The 18,528-nt window shown below is 41.2% G+C and overlaps 1 protein-coding gene across 1 annotated transcript in view; it reads right to left on the bottom strand.

Annotated features, from left to right (window-relative positions):
- The window catches only part of LOC127788608 (adenylate kinase-like), a 30,377-nt gene extending 12,159 nt beyond the window's left edge, over positions 1 to 18,218 (bottom strand). Inside the window, exons 1-3 of the mRNA XM_052317085.1 lie at positions 17,778 to 18,218; positions 2,963 to 3,103; positions 1,506 to 1,778 (exon numbers count right to left, since the gene is read on the bottom strand). Coding sequence (XP_052173045.1) covers positions 1,506 to 1,778; positions 2,963 to 3,103; positions 17,778 to 18,092 — 729 coding nt within the window. The 5' untranslated portion in view covers positions 18,093 to 18,218. The remainder of the gene's footprint in view (positions 1 to 1,505; positions 1,779 to 2,962; positions 3,104 to 17,777) is intronic.
- Positions 18,219 to 18,528: the final 310 nt, after the last annotated feature.

The following is an 18,528-nucleotide window of genomic DNA, read 5'->3' as shown; positions in this document are numbered from 1 at the left end:
TGCTTGCCCTTGCTGCAAGCAGCAAGCCAACTTCCTCCTTGGCAAGTAACAAGTTACAATACTCAGACAAAAAAATAATAATAATAATTGTTCAATACTCAGCAAGCAGCAAGTAAACAAATTTGTACATTTTTAATTTACATCAAAATGTTAAAATTATTAAAAAAAAAACATTTTCCCAAGGTGCTAGGCCCCCATCTGGTGCCCGACTAGCGCCTAGCGTGTTTTAGAACACTAATTCGAAGATTACTTTTGAATTTCCATGTTTAAAATTTATATTTCATTTATTTGCTCTTTATGTTATGAATTTTTCTACTTGAAAGTGAAACTTAAAATTGGAAACAATGTTTCATATTGATCCTTTAAAGTTCTAGTACTTTGTTGAACTAAGATTAGTTGTCATTATAATGGCTCAAATAATAGTAGTTGTTAATTATTAGTGTTAGTTATTTATTATTCATGATTGTACGAGTTTGCATTTTTTAAATAAATGAACAATTGAAAATATGAATTTGCATTTATTCATGATTGTATTGAGTTTGCATTTACCTCTTTCTAGGTACATATTAAAAATATTGGTGAATAATTATTTTATAATTTGTTTTTTGAATAAACGTGCACCTAAGGTGCTTCAGGCTTGTGTCTCACACCTCAGGCTCCAAGCACCCTTAGCACACCTCAGTACACCTTGTGCTTTTGACAACAATGCTTTCAATTAGCACGGAAAACAGAGACAGTGGAAACATTCTGAAAGTGACAAAGGATTTGAAAATTGAAATAAATGTTTGAAAGCTAAAGCATCATAATTAATTAATGGGTAAAACGCGCCCAGACCCCCCTGTGATTTGAGTCGTTGGCTAAAAACACCCTGTGATTTGAAAATGTTTCTACCAGTCCCTATAGTTTAGTTTTTTGGCGAAGACACCCCCTCCATTAGATTAACCTGAGTATTTAATTAGATGTTAATTAAGTTAAAATAATCCTTAATGAAATCAAAATCAAAATAAAAAATTAAAAAAAGGTTGTTGGCTGGAACCGTCACCAGCAACGGTTCCAGTCAGCCACTGGCATAAAACCTCAGGCAGTGGGTTCCAAACTGCCAAAACCCATCACCAATGGGTGCAAAACCCACTAGTGACAACCCGCAGGTGGGTTTTGGTACACACAGAGAGAGAGAGAAGAAGAAGAAGAAAAAGAATCAGCAAGGGGAGAAGAAGGGTCTGGTAATTCTAAATCCACTGGTTCGTCCACTTCTTCACATCAAATGCTAGAATCAATGGAAACGTTAGAAATATAATTCAATAAGTGTTTCATTGCAGTCCATTAAAAAGTGGAACTGTTCTGGTTGCTGACCAGGTAAACAAAGACACATTTTGTTCCTTGACTAAGTGTTTTCACATTTTTATAACAATTAAAGCCATAGATCGATCTTCAATTATCCAACAAAAGAACAGTGAGAAAATTAATGTCATCACAAACAACTTTCCGGGATAATAAAGAATTACCTTTTCATAGTATACACGAAGACGCTCCTTTACTACAGCTTCTGTATCATCAGACCGAGTGAAGAGCTTTGAAACACATTGTGGAGGAGGAAGAAGTGGAGCCATGCTAATTCCAGGACCCCCATTCTCACCCTTGACATTAATGGAGGCCACATTGAAATTTTTCCCACACTCGCTGCAAATTCTTCGCCCAAGGCACTTCTCAACCAGAACACTTTCTGGGAGCTTTAGGTTAACCACCAGGCCAATATCTGTGACCTCATCCAAGATTTCCTGAAAAGACAGAAGGATCAAAATGTAACTAAGAACCAGAAAAATGACAGGAAAAAGTCTAAATATGCATTGAAGTATCCTCATGAGAACACTTCAATACATATTTAGACCTATCTGTCATTGCCCGACACATTTTGATGCTCAGCAACAGGAAAAGGAAGCAAGCCTTGGAGGTTATTGGAACCTTCCGGTTCTAGTCTTTTAAGGAGAGTCCTAGATTTTATTCTTGAAAGGTTCTGATGGTTCTAGATGTTTCTAGTTCCTCCCAAGTTCTCCTGGAAATATCTTAAATTATTGTACATAGAATATTTCCAAATTCAATCAAGACTATTGATTGTAATAATCTCCACCATCAGTTCTAAGGTGAAGTGCCTATATAAGGGGGAGATGTTGATTATTAAGTGCCAGTCACGGGGCATTTGGAGTGCCAAGGTTGTGACACATGTAAGACATATCATTTAGATTTACATGACTCATGACTGACATGGGGAACTTCAAAACATTTCATTTAGATTTCTAAGAGATAGGTTCAGAAATGTTTCAGAGGGAAAAGCCTAACATAAATATACAACATCTTGACACTTCAACACAAATCAACCAAGCCATAATCCCAGCTACTTCAAGTCCGCTAAGCATATCTACAATCTATTGTCTATTGTCCCTTAGCATGCCTAGATTTTTTGTTTTTTTGTTACAATAGAAAGTGTCAGAAACTATAATTTTGATATGGTAGAAACAGGAACCACTTGAGCAAATAAAATGCAATATTTATAAATCATCAAATTGCAACATCGCTGTCTGCCACTGAATTTGATGGCCATTACTATTGATCCATGCTTCCTTGCATCAAGATGGAAGACTTATCATTTAGTTAACTTGCCTGGTGTCCCTTGTTATCCTTTAGGAATTTGACCAATATCCTGAAATGGAATTTAATGCTCTGAAACAATTAATGTTATTTCAAGAAGTTCTTAGTTAAAATATTTCAATACAGTATTAACTAGTAAACAAAGAATATTTCCAACTTAAAAAACTTTTACTAATTGAAATAAAATTTCCTTTTCTACTTTCTAGTGCTTAATTTCGAGCATTCCACATTTTAGAATTTATGCTTTCCATCAAAGAAAAATAAAACTTGGAGAATAAAAACTTATGGAATAAATTTAAAAAGAAAAAGCACTCACTGCTTGTCTTATTGTTCGAGGAAAACCATCCAGAATAAATCCTGATTCACCTTTAGCTTCTCCAGACTCGAGCCTCTTAGATAACAAGCTTATTATAATCTCATCTGAAACCAATTTCCCTTGGTTTACAATCTCTGCAAGCTGTAAATTACAATTTATAAATAAATGAGCAGCCGCACATCATAAAAGGCAATAAATCATCACTTCAAGTATAAGGATAATATCACATTCAAAAAATAATAATAATAATCTCTATAACCTCCTCTACTAGATAAAACCACCATAAATTGACAAGACAGCAGGAACTTATAGGAGCAAAGCAAACGAATCTAAAATCATATGCAGAAAAAACAAATGATTCTTAATCTAACATCTCTAGCATAATTCTAAATGAATGGCACTTAAAAGTTAATTCCGATGGCACAGAAAATTTGTAGTCTTCCATTATGAATCTAACATGGGCATTCATAGAGAAACAAAATTAGCATGGATAGATGGTAAGAAATACAGAAATATATGGGAAGTCTTCTGACAAATGAGTTTTTAATTCCAAGAGGAAGATATCGTAATGCAGATATAAGGTTCTACAATAGCACACACAAACACAGAAAAATAAAAGTAAAAAATTAGCCCTTTGCCATAACTTGAAGATATGCATGCTAAGATTAATGATAAAGTTTGTTCACCAAACAATGTTTTGAGGATTTGAATTTGGATAAGTAACACCTTAGATAAAAGGTGGAATTTATGCATTGATGAGATTACATGTACCCATTGGTGTTAAAATCGTGAGTCAACTCGTATAATTTTATGAGTTTATAAGTCATGAGGCATAAAACAAGTCAACTCACTTGTAGGATCGGGTTTTTATAGAATCGGACCCGATTCACTAGTTTACCGGTCCGAATTTAATCTTGCCCACAATTTCAAGGTTAGAGACAAAAATATTTTTGTCTCTAACCAACATATATATATATATACAATTGTTATCAATCTCCCATTTTGGTTCTTCTACAAACCCTAAACAACGTTGTGTCCGTGTGCTTGTTGCATCCGTTTGCTATATCCTTCTGCAAACCCTAATCGCTATCAATCTTGTTTCGGCTTTTCTTCTTTGTTGAGGTTTGCCTAGAGTTTTTTGATTGGAAGATCAGTGGAAGTTATTAGACAGTCAGGGTTTTTTTAAGCCAAAGTGTAATTAATGTAAACTTTGGGTCTAACTGTAAATTCCCTATAATTGTTAGTTTTAAAGGGGTTCCACCTCCTCTATAAATAAGAGGGCAAGGCGGCAGTCGAGCATCATCTTCTTTCTTTTCAAGTTCTCAGTTACTATTGCGAGTACCTTTGTTCTAGAGAAAATGAGACTTGTGTATTGAGTTCTTGGGCTTTCTTGGAGTGAACAAAGGAATGTACTTGAGCGATAGGATTGTATGAGGGTTTGGGTTTTGTACTGATCAGTTTCTTCTTAATAAAAGCTGCTTGATTGGGGTGTTGGACTGCTGGATGTAGAGCCAATTAAATTGACTTGAACCAGGATAAATCTGTTGTGTCTCCTTTATGGTTTGATCTTTTCAATTATGTTAATTTCTTTTTGTTGTTCATTTTATGTTCTTATAATTCCACTGCATCCATGAGAGTTTATGAGAGGGTTTTCTCGCCTAAGGGTATAATCTAAGAGTCTTAAGGTTAACATTCTTCATTCGTTCACTTTGAAAATTCGAAGAATCAAACCCAACCCAGGTATGCGAGTGAGTCGTGAGTGAGAGTGACTATGTTTTGTTAAGTTCGATAATTAATTGGTGTGTGCGCGTTGTGCTGAGCTCTGTGTTGCGTCCAATTGATGTGATGAGTGAGTTTGTTGTGTGGTTGTGCCTATGTGTGTATATTCTCATTTGTGGATATTGTTATCTATATGTACAAGTAGGTGCAAATTCAAAGAATTAATCTTAAATATATCACAATCAAATCATGGGGGGGGGGGGGGGGGGGGGGGTGTTTAATTTTATATTAAGATTGATAATTAGCAAGAAACAAATATACCTCTTTGGTATTGGTAACTTAATTAGTGTAATGACATAATGTAGAAGTTTAACAATATTTGTTGTTTTTATGACTTAATATTTTTATTTATTTTTAACAATATTTGTTGATGATGATGGTAATGTTTGTTGTTTGAAATTTTTATTATGGATGGATGAATAATGAATTGATGATAAATAATGTATTTAATATTTAGAAATTTCATATTATTTAGTATTTTTGAAATTGATAGATGAAGTAATTTTGAAATAGGTACATGTATTTCATTTAAAATAAGGAATATGTCATTATAAACATATATTTACATAAATTAAATGGTATTTTTAATTTTTCGTAAAATCTTACAATTTATGATCTGATTTTATGGACTCTCTTACGATCTTACTTAAAATCTCGATTTTAACAAACTTGCTTAGGCCTCATGTGGTTTAGGTCATTTCCACAAAAAGAAACCCCCCTATGGTTCAAAAATGGCTCTAGAGAGCCATATGGTTTAGCTTTTTTGCTTAGACACCCTTTCTGTCACAAATGCGATTAATTAAATCTTAATTAAGTTAAACTTTGGGCAAATTACGTACACACCCCTTGTGGTTTGACATGTTTTCAAGAACACCCTTATACTTCAAAATTAGCCCTGTAAGTCCTCATGGTTTCAATTTTTTCCACACACGCACACCCCATTCCAATAGTTTTAAGAACTAACATTGTTTTCTTTGAGTCAAAATGATGTACTTTTGCTTTTAATATCTTTAATTAAATTATATAAAATTAAACTTAACTAAAAATAAAATCACAAAGGCTCCATTTGTTTGCCAGAAAACACTTTTTGGGTTTTCCTATGTTTGGCTCCAAAAAACATCAAAGTCAAAGGAAATTAAAATTGTAAGGAAATTTTGATGATTTCCTTTATCTCTGTTGTTTGCCTAGAGCCAAACATAGGAAAACCCGAAAAGTGTTTTCCAAGAAACAAACAAATGAAGCCTATGAAAGTGATTTCCTAAAACCGTAAGGAAATTTGGAAGCTGACTTCCAAAATTGAAATTGAGAAGTCACTTTCTAGAGCTACACAATCAGCCCTTTTTTGAGCACCCAACGTCTTCTCCACCTCCGTTGAGCTCCTCTTGTGTCTCTGCCAGTGTCCATCTTCTCCTACATGGCCACCATCCGTCAACTCCTCTTACATTGCCACCTCTACCGTCAAGCTCTACTTGTGTCGATTAGCCCCTCTTGGTCTCTATCATACTTCATCAACCTCTACCTACATCGTCGTCTCCATCCATATTTTCCTATCTATGTTGCAGTCTCCATCCTTCTCCACCTCTCTCCATCAAGCTTCACCTGCATCGTCGTCTCCATCCTTCATAGGCTAAATTCCCCTGCATCGTTGACCAATCGAAGCGTTAGTGCCAACAACGCACCTGATTGGATTCGCGCTCGCCTCACCCAGTCATCGTCCAATGTCCACTGGCTTTGTTGTACTCTTCTCGAAATCACAACAAAGCTCACCTGATTAAATTCACCAAGACACAACTACCGCTGATGGTTAACGATCATCAAAATCCCACCACGCTTCCGTTGCGTCTACGATTTTGAGTCTATAATTGATCGCCTACTGCGCCTTGTAGTTACCTTTGCTTCACGTCTCCAAGATTTTAGTTCGAGAATCGCTTGCTCGTTCGGAATCTACTAGTTAGAATTCCCAATCGGACATTGTCGGAATGAAAACTAGAGTAATCTAAGTCACGACCAAGAATCGTCGAAATTTCTTGACAGAGAGAACTGTCGAGGAACGAACTACTCTAATACCATTTGTCATGTACCTAGGGTTTAGCCTAGGAGTGGATTGACAATCACAAGGATCTAATGGAATAGAATCAAGAACAAAACATTAGAGAGGAAAAATGGACAGAAATGGGGGAAATAATGTAGAGAGAAATGAGGGAGAGTGTAGAAGAAACAAGAGGGAGATTGGGAGAGAATTGTAAAGAGAGAATTAGAGTTTCATTCAATCAACTCAAGCATGTCCTTCCATCCTCAGTTGTGGCTTATATATAGGCTAACAGCCTCCCACTTGCAGCCATGTGGCAATGTAACAAACAACCCAACTGCCTATTAGCTAAAGACAAAGCCCTATAACAGAAAATACAAAAAGAAATGTAACATTCTACTATTATATTTACTAAGTTACCCTTGAGAAATCCTTAGGATCATGACAATAGCTTGCAACGAGGATGTGCAGCGGAAAGGGTTGTTGGTGATGAGAAAATAGTTATCCAGCCCTTAAGTAGTGAAAAACAACACCTACTTCTGATTTCTCTCCAAATCAAGGAACTAATTTCTGATGAGACAATGCAAAGTGACCATGAGATGGTCCACCAAGAGAGATTGATGATGGCAGCGAGGGTCTTCAACGGAGAAGATCAACAACGGAGCATAGTCTTGAAGTTAGTGCTACAATTGTTGGCAAATGGAGGGAGCAACTTCAATGAAGGAGGAGGAGCAGTAGTAGTAATCACCACATGCAAACCCATCGCTAGCGATCGGTTCCAGTCCGATGCCATTTTTTTAATTTTTTGTTTTGATTAATTTTAAATTAATTAGTTTAATTTTAGGTAATTAGGATTTAATTAATTTAATTTGTCTATAATTAATGGCATTTGTGATGGAACGAGTGTTCAAACAAAAAAATTAAACCACAATGACCTCTAAAGTCATCTTTAAACACAGGGTCTCTATTTAAATGACTTAAACCACAAGGAATCTAGGTACAATTTACCCATAGAATTAAAAGTAACTACTATTGAAGACAAAATGCATGAGACGATTAAGATGACTTAGTCATGTGAGAAAATAACAAATAGATACCCACGCCAGCAAAAGGAATAGAGAAAAGCCACTTAGCAACAAAAGAAATAAAGGAAGACCAAGAAAAGATTTAGTAGGAAACTCCCAAGTATGATATAAGGGTCTCACAAAAGATATGACCATAGATATAGATGATTGGCAAACCATAGTTCATATAACCACCCCACAATGCCATGCTTATGAACAATCAATAGCAAGAGTAAGGGTCAGAAAAAAACAAAGGGTGAACAGTAAAGCACCAAGGCACAAGAATTATGATTTGAATTACTTTTGCAATACACAAGATCATTAGACTGACATTCCAAGGAACTTGTTACAACCCCAGGGATAGAATTGTAATAAGGGAAACTACAATAACTGTTTGTAACAAGCTATTGGTTAGATAGTTAGAACAGCCTAAACCAACCTTGGCTGGTAGTTAGCCTTAACTGAAAGAAGCGCCTTTAAAGAAGGCTGTTGTAGAAGGACAAGGCATCATTGAGAATAATTAGAATCCTTTTTTCTCTCTCATTCATCTCAATTCTCCTCTCTCTCTCTCTCTCGTTCTCTTCTCTTTCCCTCTCTCATTCTCTTTCTTCCTAAGATTTCCATCTTCCTTTCAGAATTCTGTCAATTGCCCAGCCTTCAATTGAAGGGCTTGACAATTTATTCCCCTCCCCTCAAGAAAATTCTTGTCTCCAAGAATTTACCTAAGAATTGATGGCGACGACTATATTCAACCAATCCCTGCTTTCACTGCTTGCTACCTCCTTCTCTTCTTCTTACTGTTTTGTTTTTCCCTTTTGAGTGGTAGAAGTGTAGTAGCCACCACCTCTGGTTGTTCCTTTGCTGCGTCAGCCTTTCTTTCAAGCACTTCAGGCTGTATAGAATACATCTATAATTCTTCTCCGATGATCATCATGCACTCACCTATTTCCTCATGGGAAGCATCTTCTTCTTCTAACCGTTCCTCTACTTCCTCACCCTCTTCATTAGAACCCTCCACTCTCAGCATTAACCTTCGACATTGTGTCACAGCTGCGCTGTGACCACAGCCGATCTTCCAACTCGAAGTGAATTGGAAGCAGGCTCTAGAGAACCGTGAGAGAGAAGGGAAGCTTGAGCAGAAAGAAAGAGAGAATGAGAGACAAAGAGAGAGAAATGGAGAGAGAATACAGAGAATGGAATCAGAAATTGGTTAATTCATTCCTGCTCGGCCAGTAGACTAACACAGAATTTATAGGACCTATAGGAGCGGTCACAGCAGATCCTCCCCCCTCTAACAGATTCTTTTGTCCTATTCTAGCCTCCTTTACACCTGGCATAACAGCCTAACAAACTACCAGCTGGAATGGAAAAGGCTTTAATTAATAATGGAAAGAAAATAGCTAACTATACTTAATATCCGCAGCAAAATTTCTTATACTTCCGGCCTCCTTTTGTTTCGTGACAATACCCCTTCCTTCAGTGATTTCTTGTCCTCAAGAAATATTCAAGAGGCTGGCTGCCCTTGGGAACTTTTGTAGTAATTGAGGGAGATATTCCCAGGTAGCCTCTTCCAATGGCTCTTCCTGCCACCTTACCAGCACTTGGATGAGGGGGGCTCCTTGGTGGTAGACCACCCTTCTTTCCAGTATAGCCTCGGGCTCCTTCTCTCCTTCTTTCTCCTTCGGTAATGCGGGTAGCTCGAGGTTAACTCTCTCCTTGCCAGTAGTCCGTTTTAGCAAAGACACGTGAAAGACTGGATGAATTCTTGACCCTTCTGGTAGCCGTAATTTGTAAGCTACCTTGCCGATCTTAGCGGTTATGGGAAACGGCCCAAAGTACTTAGGGTTGAGTTTAGAGACTGGCCCCTGGGAGATGGACTTAAGGTGTGGGTACCTGAGTCTTAGGTAAACACTTTCTCCAACGTTGAACTCTCAATCACTCCTTCGCCTATCAGCGTATTGTTTCATTCGGTTTTGGGCCGATGACAGCTCCTGTTTGAGTTGTTGTAGCATTTCCCTTCGCTGCTGCAAGTATTCTTCCACCGCTGGGGTCGTGGTGTGCCCCCCCAGTAGCCGGTAGGGTCGGTGGGCTATACTCAAACACTGCTTCAAATGGCGTTCTTCTTATAGAAGCATGATGGCTAGAATTATACCACCACTGTGCCAATGCCAGCCACCTATGCCAATTCTTAGGTTGTAGCAAACATATGCACCGGAGATAGGTTTTTAGGCTATGATTGACCCTTTCTGTTTGCCCATCGGACTGAGGATGGTAGGCGGTTGAGAGGTTGAGTCCTATGCCCAAGTTCTTCATCAATTCCCTCCAAAAGTGGCTGGTGAATACCTTGTCTCGGTCAAATATAATGTATTGAGGAACCCCATGCACAGCTACTACTCTATCCATGAATGCCCTGGCTACTTCTTGGGTGGTGTAAGGGTGAGCCAGCCCTATAAAATGTGCATACTTCGTAAGTCGGTCTACCACCACCATTATACAATCCTTCCCCTCTGATCTTGGCAAACCTTCAATGAAGTCCATGGACACACTTGTCCAGGACTATGCTGGTATTGGTAGGGGTTGCAGCAACCCTGGATAGGCCACATTTTCCTGCTTGCACCTCTTGCAAGTATCACACCCCATCACGAATTCTTTTACTGCCTTCTGAAGTTGCGGCCAATGGAACAACTGCCTCACTCTTAAGTAAGTGTCTTGGATACCCGAGTGCCCCCCTAGGGGAGAGTCATGCAGGGACTGTAGGATTTTTTTTCTTGAGTTCCTCATAGTGGCCCACTACAATTCTTCCCTTATACCTCAACAGTCCATCAACCATGGTGTAGTCTTCAGTATCGTTGCTGCCCAGGGCTAATTTCTCCCGCAGGCTCTGGATGTGTTTATCTCCTTCATAGCCATCCACCACCTTCAGCATTCAGGAATCACCACGGTTATGGGGGTTGCAGCTCCTTCCTCTGGACACCTTAATAGGGCATCAGCGGCCACGTTTTCCTTCCCCTTCTTATATTGTATGGAATAATCTAACCCCATTAATTTTGCCATCCCCTTCTTTTGCAACTGGGTTTGGAGCTTTTGTTGTAGCAGAAATTTCAAGGACTCGTGATCAATTTTGATCACAAACCTTCCGACCTCTAAGTAGTGCCGCCACTTCTCAACAGCTATAAGAGCAGCCAAAAATTCTTTCTCATATATACTCAAGCCTAAGTGTCTTGGACTGAGGGCCTGGCTTAAGAAAGCCATTGGCCTGCCATCCTGCATCAATACAGCCCCGATTCCTCCTCCACACGCATCCATTTCCAGCACAAAAGGCTTGCTGAAATCCGACAACTCCAATGTGGGAACCTCGCTCATTGCCACCTTCAATCTTTCAAAGGCATCTTCTGCTTCCTCCCCCCACTGGAAGTTTCCTTTCTTCAACAAGTTGGTGAGGGGTTTGCTGATAACCCCATATCCCTTTACAAATCTACAATAATATCCGATGAGCCCAAGGAAACCCCTAAGAGACCTGATGGTTGTGGGTTTCGGCCAATTGAGCATTGCCTCCACTTTCCTTGGATCGGTGCTCACTCCCTTGCCCAAGATTAGGTGCCCCAAGAATTCCACTTGGTCCTAACCAAATGCACACTTGGACCTTTTGATGAATAGCTGGTTGTTTCTAAGGACCTCAAAAGTGGTTCTTAGGTGGCTAAGATGTTGGTCCAAGGTTGGGCTGTAAACAAGGATATCATCAAAAAACACAAGTATGAATTTCCTTAGGTAGGGTTCAAAGACCTGGTTCATTAAGGATTGGAAGGTGGCCGGGGCATTGGTGAGTCCAAAGAGCATCACCAAGAACTCAAAATGGCCATGGTGGGTACGGAAGGCAATCTTGTGGACGTCCTCGGGCCTCATCCTGATTTGGTGGTAGCCTGAGCGCAAGTCCAGCTTGGAAAAGAATTGGGCCAGGTTAAGTTCGTCCAATAGGTCTTCAATAAGGGGTATGGGAAACTTATCCTTGATGGTTAAAGTGTTAAGCTGGCGATAATCTACACAGAAGCGCCAGGACCCATCTTTTTTCTTAACTAACAAAACTGGGGAGGCAAATGGACTCTGACTTGGTCTAATGAAAGTCTGGCTCATCATTTCTTTCACCATTCTTTCAATCTCGATTTTTTGGGCAGGAGGGTAGCAGTAGGATCTGATGTTTACAGGCTCGGTGTTTGGTCTTAGGTTAATGGCATGGTCCAAAGCTCGATTAGGAGGAAGGGTATTTGGCTCCAAAAAGAGGTCCTTAAATTCTTCCAACAATTCATCAATAAGTGGTAAGGTGCATACCTGGTCGGTTCTCCCTGGTTGGTGACTGACTGTGAGCTGAAGCTCCCCTGGTTCCTCTTCCTTCGTATTTCCTTCCACTTCCACGATGGAGAATAGCTGCGCAAGTTGACTCCACTTGTTTCTGATGACACTTTGCAATCTCCTTCCTATGATCATCTTGCAGGTAGCAATCTCTCTCCCGCCAATGAGTGTCATTCTTCTCCCTTCTTTTTCAAAGGTCACCTCCATACGGTTGAAATCAAAGCATATGGGGCTCACTTTCTTCATCCAGTCCACCCCTAAAACGACATCACACCCTCCTAATTGCAGCAGCCTGAGATCTGCCTCGAACTTCTCCCCCTGCATTTCCCACATGAACCCCAGGCAGGTCATGTTACTCACTACCCAGTTTCCATTAGCCACTGTGACACTCAGAGGCATTGTGTTGGTGAGCTGACACTTTAGTTTCTTGGCAGTGCCGTCGTCGAGGAAGCTATGGGTGCTTCCGCTGTCAATTAGGATTGATAAGTTACCTCCCTTCATCTTGCCTTCCACCTTAATTATCTTGTTATTGGTGATTCCCTTGAGTGCATGGAGAGATATCTCCCCATTATCCTCCATTCCCTCTTCACCGATTACTTCCACTTTTTCTTCGCTGCCTAATTCTTCTTCCCCTCGGCCCTCCAATAACAGCAGCTATCGTTTGCATTGGTGCCCCGGGAAATATCTGTCCCCACACCTGTAACAGGAACCGGGTTGCCGTCTAGGATCATTAGGCCTTCCACCCGGGTTGGAATTAGCAAAATTCCTCCCCCCCAACATTACTCCTCACCATCTCCTTGTCAATCCCCTTGCTACTTCCTCCTTGCTGCCTACTCCCCGCGTGTGTCGTTCTATGTTGCTGCACCTTTTGCTTCTTTAACAGGGCCTCCACTACCATTTCTTGCAACCTAGCACTCTCAGCCGCTTGCTCCAAGGTTCGTGGCCTGATCATCTTTACCATAGGCCTTAGTTCTTCGCTTAGGCCACTAAGGAAGCTATAGACATAATACGCCTCCTATAGGTGAGGGTCGTGGCTACTCATCAAGGACCTCAGCTCCTCAAATCTTCTCAAGTAGGTCCCAACATCACCAGCCTGTCTTAGTTTGTTAAATTCTTCAATAGTGTCCGACATGCTCTTATCCCCGAACCTCTCACACAAACGTTCAGAGAACTCCCTCTAGGTGTAGTGCTCTCGCCCTCGAGTCCACCCTTGGAACCATGCATCCACCCCGTCATCAAAGTAAGCTGCCGCCAGAGCAACCCTCCTTTCTCCTTGTACATTATACCACTCAAACAACCTTTCACACTTTCTAACCCACCACCTAGGATTGGTTCCCTCAAACACGGGTATCTCCATTCAAGGCATGGGAAATCCTTGTGGTGGGGGTACAGTTTGGTCTTCCTGTTCCCCTCCTAACAACGCCTCAGTGTCAACACCTTGCTCGACCACCATCTCATGGGTTCTATTTTCTGGATTCATCCTCTCATTTTGTACTATAGGGTCGTTTCTATCTTTATGAGGAAAATCAAGAGACAACCTAACCTGATTTTGGCGAGTAAACATCAGCATAAACTGCTGAAGCTGATTACCCATCTCCTCCCTCATCTGGTTGATGTCTTCTCTCATTTGATTAAGTCCTCCTTCCACCCTGCGATCTACCGTCAGGATCACATCATGATTTTTTTGCTTGCTGACTTCTAAGCGGTCCACCTAGTCTTGAAATTCTCCCACTGTCGAGCTGAGTTGCTGGAGCTGTGACTCCATGTTCTTCATGCGTGTTCCTTCGGCCATCCTCTGCGGTCTTACTACTTATTGCCAACACCAAGGCTCTGATACCAAATGTCACAGTTGCACTGTGGCCACAGCCGATCTTCCAACTCGAAGTGAATTGGAAGCAGGCGCTAGAGAACCGTGAGAGAGAAGGGAAGCTTGAGCAGAAAGAAAGAGAGAATGAGAGACAGAGAGAGAGAAATGGAGAGAGAATACAGAGAATGGAATCAGAAATTGGTTAATTCATTCCTGCTCGGCTAGTAGACTGACACATAATTTATAGGACCTATAGGAGCAGTCACAGCAGATCCTCTCCCCTCTAACAGATTCTTTTGTCCTATTCTAGCCTCCTTTACACCTGGCATAACAGCCTAACAAACTACCAGCTGGAATGGAAAAGGCTTTAATTAATAATGGAAAGAAAATAGCTAACTATACTTAATATCCGCAGCAAAATTTCTTATACTTTCGGCCTCCTTTTGTTTCGTGACACATTGGTGCCCCAGACTATACTTCTCACCACACTTGAAGCATAGGCCCGATTGTCTCCTCTATTCCATAATTTGATTCTTGTTTGCCCATAGACCCGTAGCATTCTTGGCCTCTCCTTGACCTGCTGCCTATGTTACAGCCTTGAGATTACCCTCAGACTCTGCGTTTAGGCCTTTACTAGGCTACGACCAAGGCTATGTCCACTCCTTGTTCTTCTTGAATACAGCTTCCCAGGTCAATTCTTGCAAGCGTGCCTTTTCTGCAACTTGTTTAACCGACGATGGCCCCAGCATCTTGACCACCGATCGCAGATCATCCCTCAACCCACTAATGAAACTCAACACAAAGTAAGGCTCGGGCAAACTCGAATGGGCCATCCCTATCAATGCCCTCAATTCCTCAAACTTCCTTAAGTAATCTTCCACCAACCCTTCTCGCCTCAATTTATTAAACTCTTCCACTGCGTTAGCCATGCTCCTCTCACCAAACCGACTACACAGCTCTTCCAAGAACGCCACCCAAGACATTGTTACCCCTTTGGCCTGCTTCCAACTTTGGTACCAAGCGTCGACAATGTCGTTGAGATACACCGTTGCCATCGACACCTTCTATTCTTCCCCAACCCGATACAGTTCGAAGAACCACTCACAACAGTGAACCCACCATCTCGGCTTTACCCCTTCAAAGATTGGAATTTCCAATTGTGGTGTGGGGGTATGAACACTGCTCAAATAAGCCGGACTCTTGCCATGGGCTTCTCATTCCCATGCAACCCGATCATCTGCCATTCACAGCCCCTTCGACCTAGGCACGATCCCATCTCTATGGGTTTCACGTTCCCATCCAACCCGATCCTCCGCCATCCCTAGCCCCTCCAGCTTGGGCAAAAGTCCCTCTTTGTCGAATAGCGCTTCCAGCCCCGATCTTGGAGGGAAGTATTCCGACAATCGGAATTGCAGCAAAGCGGACATCATGTTAAACATGTCGATCTTCTAGCCATAAAAGTCCGCCCTTTCTTGGCCCTTCTCCAGCTCCTTTATGCTATCCTTAAGGGCTGTCGTGTCCTCCTGATGGGCCACCATATCCTCCCGAACAACCAGCATATCCCTCAAATGGGCCGCCACATCCTTTTGCGTGAGCACCACACCTAACTCCAAAGCCTCCATATGCACCTCGAGTTGCTTCAAATGTGTCCCTTCCGCCATGACTTGCATTGTCCATCACTGGCTGTCATGCGTAACGTCGCTTGGAGAAGAATTGAGACGAATGAGAGAGAAAAAAGGATTTTGAATATTCTCAATGATGCCTTCTCCTTCTACAACAGCCTTCTTTAAAGGTGCTTCTTTCAGTTAAGGCTAACTACCAGCCAATGTTGGTTTAGGTTGTTCTAACTATCTAACCAATAGCTTGTTACAAACTATTATAGTAGTTTCCCTTATTACAATTCTATCCCCGGGGTCATAACAAAACCCTAAGATAGATTTATATTAGGGCTATACAAACCCTAATAGCCCAGCCCTTGATCTACCTATTATGATCTTATTTAATCTACACCCTTTAACCTTATTAAAAGTCACATGACCAGCTAGGTGACTATTAAAAATAAGTGTGAAAATAAAATAATAGCACACTGACTGCAGTAGAACTAAATAGACTAAAGAATTAAGACAATTTGTTGAAACTCTAAAACATTTAACAAAATCCAACATCTACAGAAATTTATTAGCCTCAGATTTCTTTTTGGATGCCGCTGTATCAATCTCTCCTAGTGGTGAAGAAGTCAACACCGACAAGAAAGCTGTTATCACCGCAGCACATATCTCTAGATTAATCCTTTCAAGCTCTTCCTCCGCAATCCAAGCGATTTTACTTGCTAGTTTGCCCAACTATTTCACCAAAAATTGTCAATGTTGATTGCCTCCCTAACATCCAAAACTTCCTCAATGGCTGGTTGCACTCTGTTCAAGTAGCTGAGCCACTATTGCCTCTTCACCAAGACCTTCAAATGGATATAAATTTGCAATATTGGAAACTAGAATGACCTGTAATTTTGCTGGTAGCTCAATCACATGGCCATTCAAACTAATTTTCTCTAGAGCTTGCACGGCCCAAGCTTCTTGGACTTCAATAAGTGGCAAGTAACCTTTGGAAATGTCTCTTGCCTCAAATGTACAAGCACCATATTAAAGCTTGATACGTTGTTGATGTTATTTTTGGGGGGAGGGGTGGGATGCTTTTAGCTCTTCTACCAACCTGGTCAATCATTACTCAGCTCAAGATCATTCCTCCGTTCATGACTAGTAGCTCAAGCATCTCATCAATTGGGGCAAGAGGCTACCACCCCAAGAACAGGGAACCTAATTGGTACTTGGTGATGCCAGTCAAGGCCTCCGAGTAAATGAAACTCACTAGCCATGCCTGAGGCTCAGCAAGGTGCTTCATCCTATTTTTCTGGTAAAAAACTTGCACCTCAACAGATCTTAGATAGAAATCCTGACTAGCCCACAACTGCTGCACCAATGCTCTTCAGAGAATATTGAGTTCCCTACTGTCACGTTATTAGGCTATTAGGCCTTGTAAATAAGACTGTGTTTGGCATAGCTGGAGGAATGTTCCAGCATGTCAAGTGGAGCAAGTTGTATTAGCCAAGTGGGCAAGTTGTGTAGTTGGGTAACTGTTTTGGCGCCCAAACCTGGCTATGGATCAGTATAAAATGCACTGACCAAGCCAATACTCACATAATCATTCAATTGGAGAACTCTCTCTCTCTCTCCCTCCCTCAATTCCTAATTCTTTGCCTAAACCCTTCTCAACAATTGAGAACTCGCCTTGTCAGATCGGGGATCTGACACCTACCAGTTTGAATTATTAACAGAGCATCAAGATCAATCAGGGCCAGACGGCTAGTCACCTATCCCACTATCATAAACCCCTCACGAAGTCTGGTGAGCAAACCTCGATAATCGGCTCCACCTGCCAATAGCAGATCTCCTATAATCCACTCAAGCAGGCCAGAGACCCGGTTCACCATATCTATAGATCCATTAACTCAACTCTCTATCTCTCCCCCCCCCCCCCCCCTCTCCCTCTCCCCCTCCCCTTTCTTCCGAGCTATAACCAGTTCAATGACTACCACAACTCCCCAATTTCCCCCACTGTCCTCGTATTAAAAAGGAACACCAATCCATTTTGTGTATGAGCAGGTAAATTAAGTAATTAACGGCCCACTGCAACATTCTTTTTTTCGCAATGGATCTGAAGAAGAAACGCCACAGAACCGCAAACACTCACATAAATAGAAATTTCCAGAGAGAGAGAGAGAGAATTTGAAACCTGGTGGGAGAGGGGCCCAGAGGAGGAGAGCTCTTCGCGGACAAGGTCGCCGGTGGCGATGTGGGGGACGCCGAGGAGAGCGCAGAGGCGGCTGCCATAAGTGCCCTTCCCGACGCCCGGGCAGCCCAGGAAAACCCACTGGACGTTCCTCCCTTTGGGATCCGCGCGCGGATGGAGAGAACCGTGGCTGTATGACGGCGATTTCAGGCGAGCGTCGGACTCAGACGCGGTGGCAGTGGATAGGCACCTCCGGAGGGAAGCGACGGCGGAGGAGGAGATCGGCGAGGGCTTCAAGAGGCGGTTCATCGCCGCCATTGAGGAGTGTGGATCCGAGTCCCGGAGCTTAACCTCGCCTTAGAGAGAGAGAGAGAGAGAGAGAGATGAGTTGCGTTTCCGTTTTACGCACGGGAAGAACATGAAGGAATCGATAGCTCGATAGTCCCAACCGTTAGGCTCTGTTTGGGAGAGATTAATGTAATGATTTATAAATGTTTAGGATGGATGATTTTAATTATTTTGGACATAAAGAAGATAAATAAAATAATAGAATTTGATGAAAATAATGAATAAATAAATTTATTTTTATATCTCTTTTAATACGAAAGAGATAAAAAAAATACTCATTTAAAAGAGATTAAATCAAAAAGGTTCACCAATTTTGTTAATTATTATAATAAACAAATATAACATGTATTTATCTATTTAATTCAATTATTTTGTATCCTCTCAAACACACGAGTATGATTTTGTT

This window comes from Diospyros lotus, chromosome 13 (genome assembly GCF_014633365.1).
Source record: "Diospyros lotus cultivar Yz01 chromosome 13, ASM1463336v1, whole genome shotgun sequence".
In the NCBI taxonomy this organism is placed as follows: Eukaryota; Viridiplantae; Streptophyta; class Magnoliopsida; order Ericales; family Ebenaceae; genus Diospyros; species Diospyros lotus.
The sequence above is the reverse complement of the archived record's forward strand: the minus strand, read 5'-3'. Positions and strand labels throughout refer to the sequence as shown.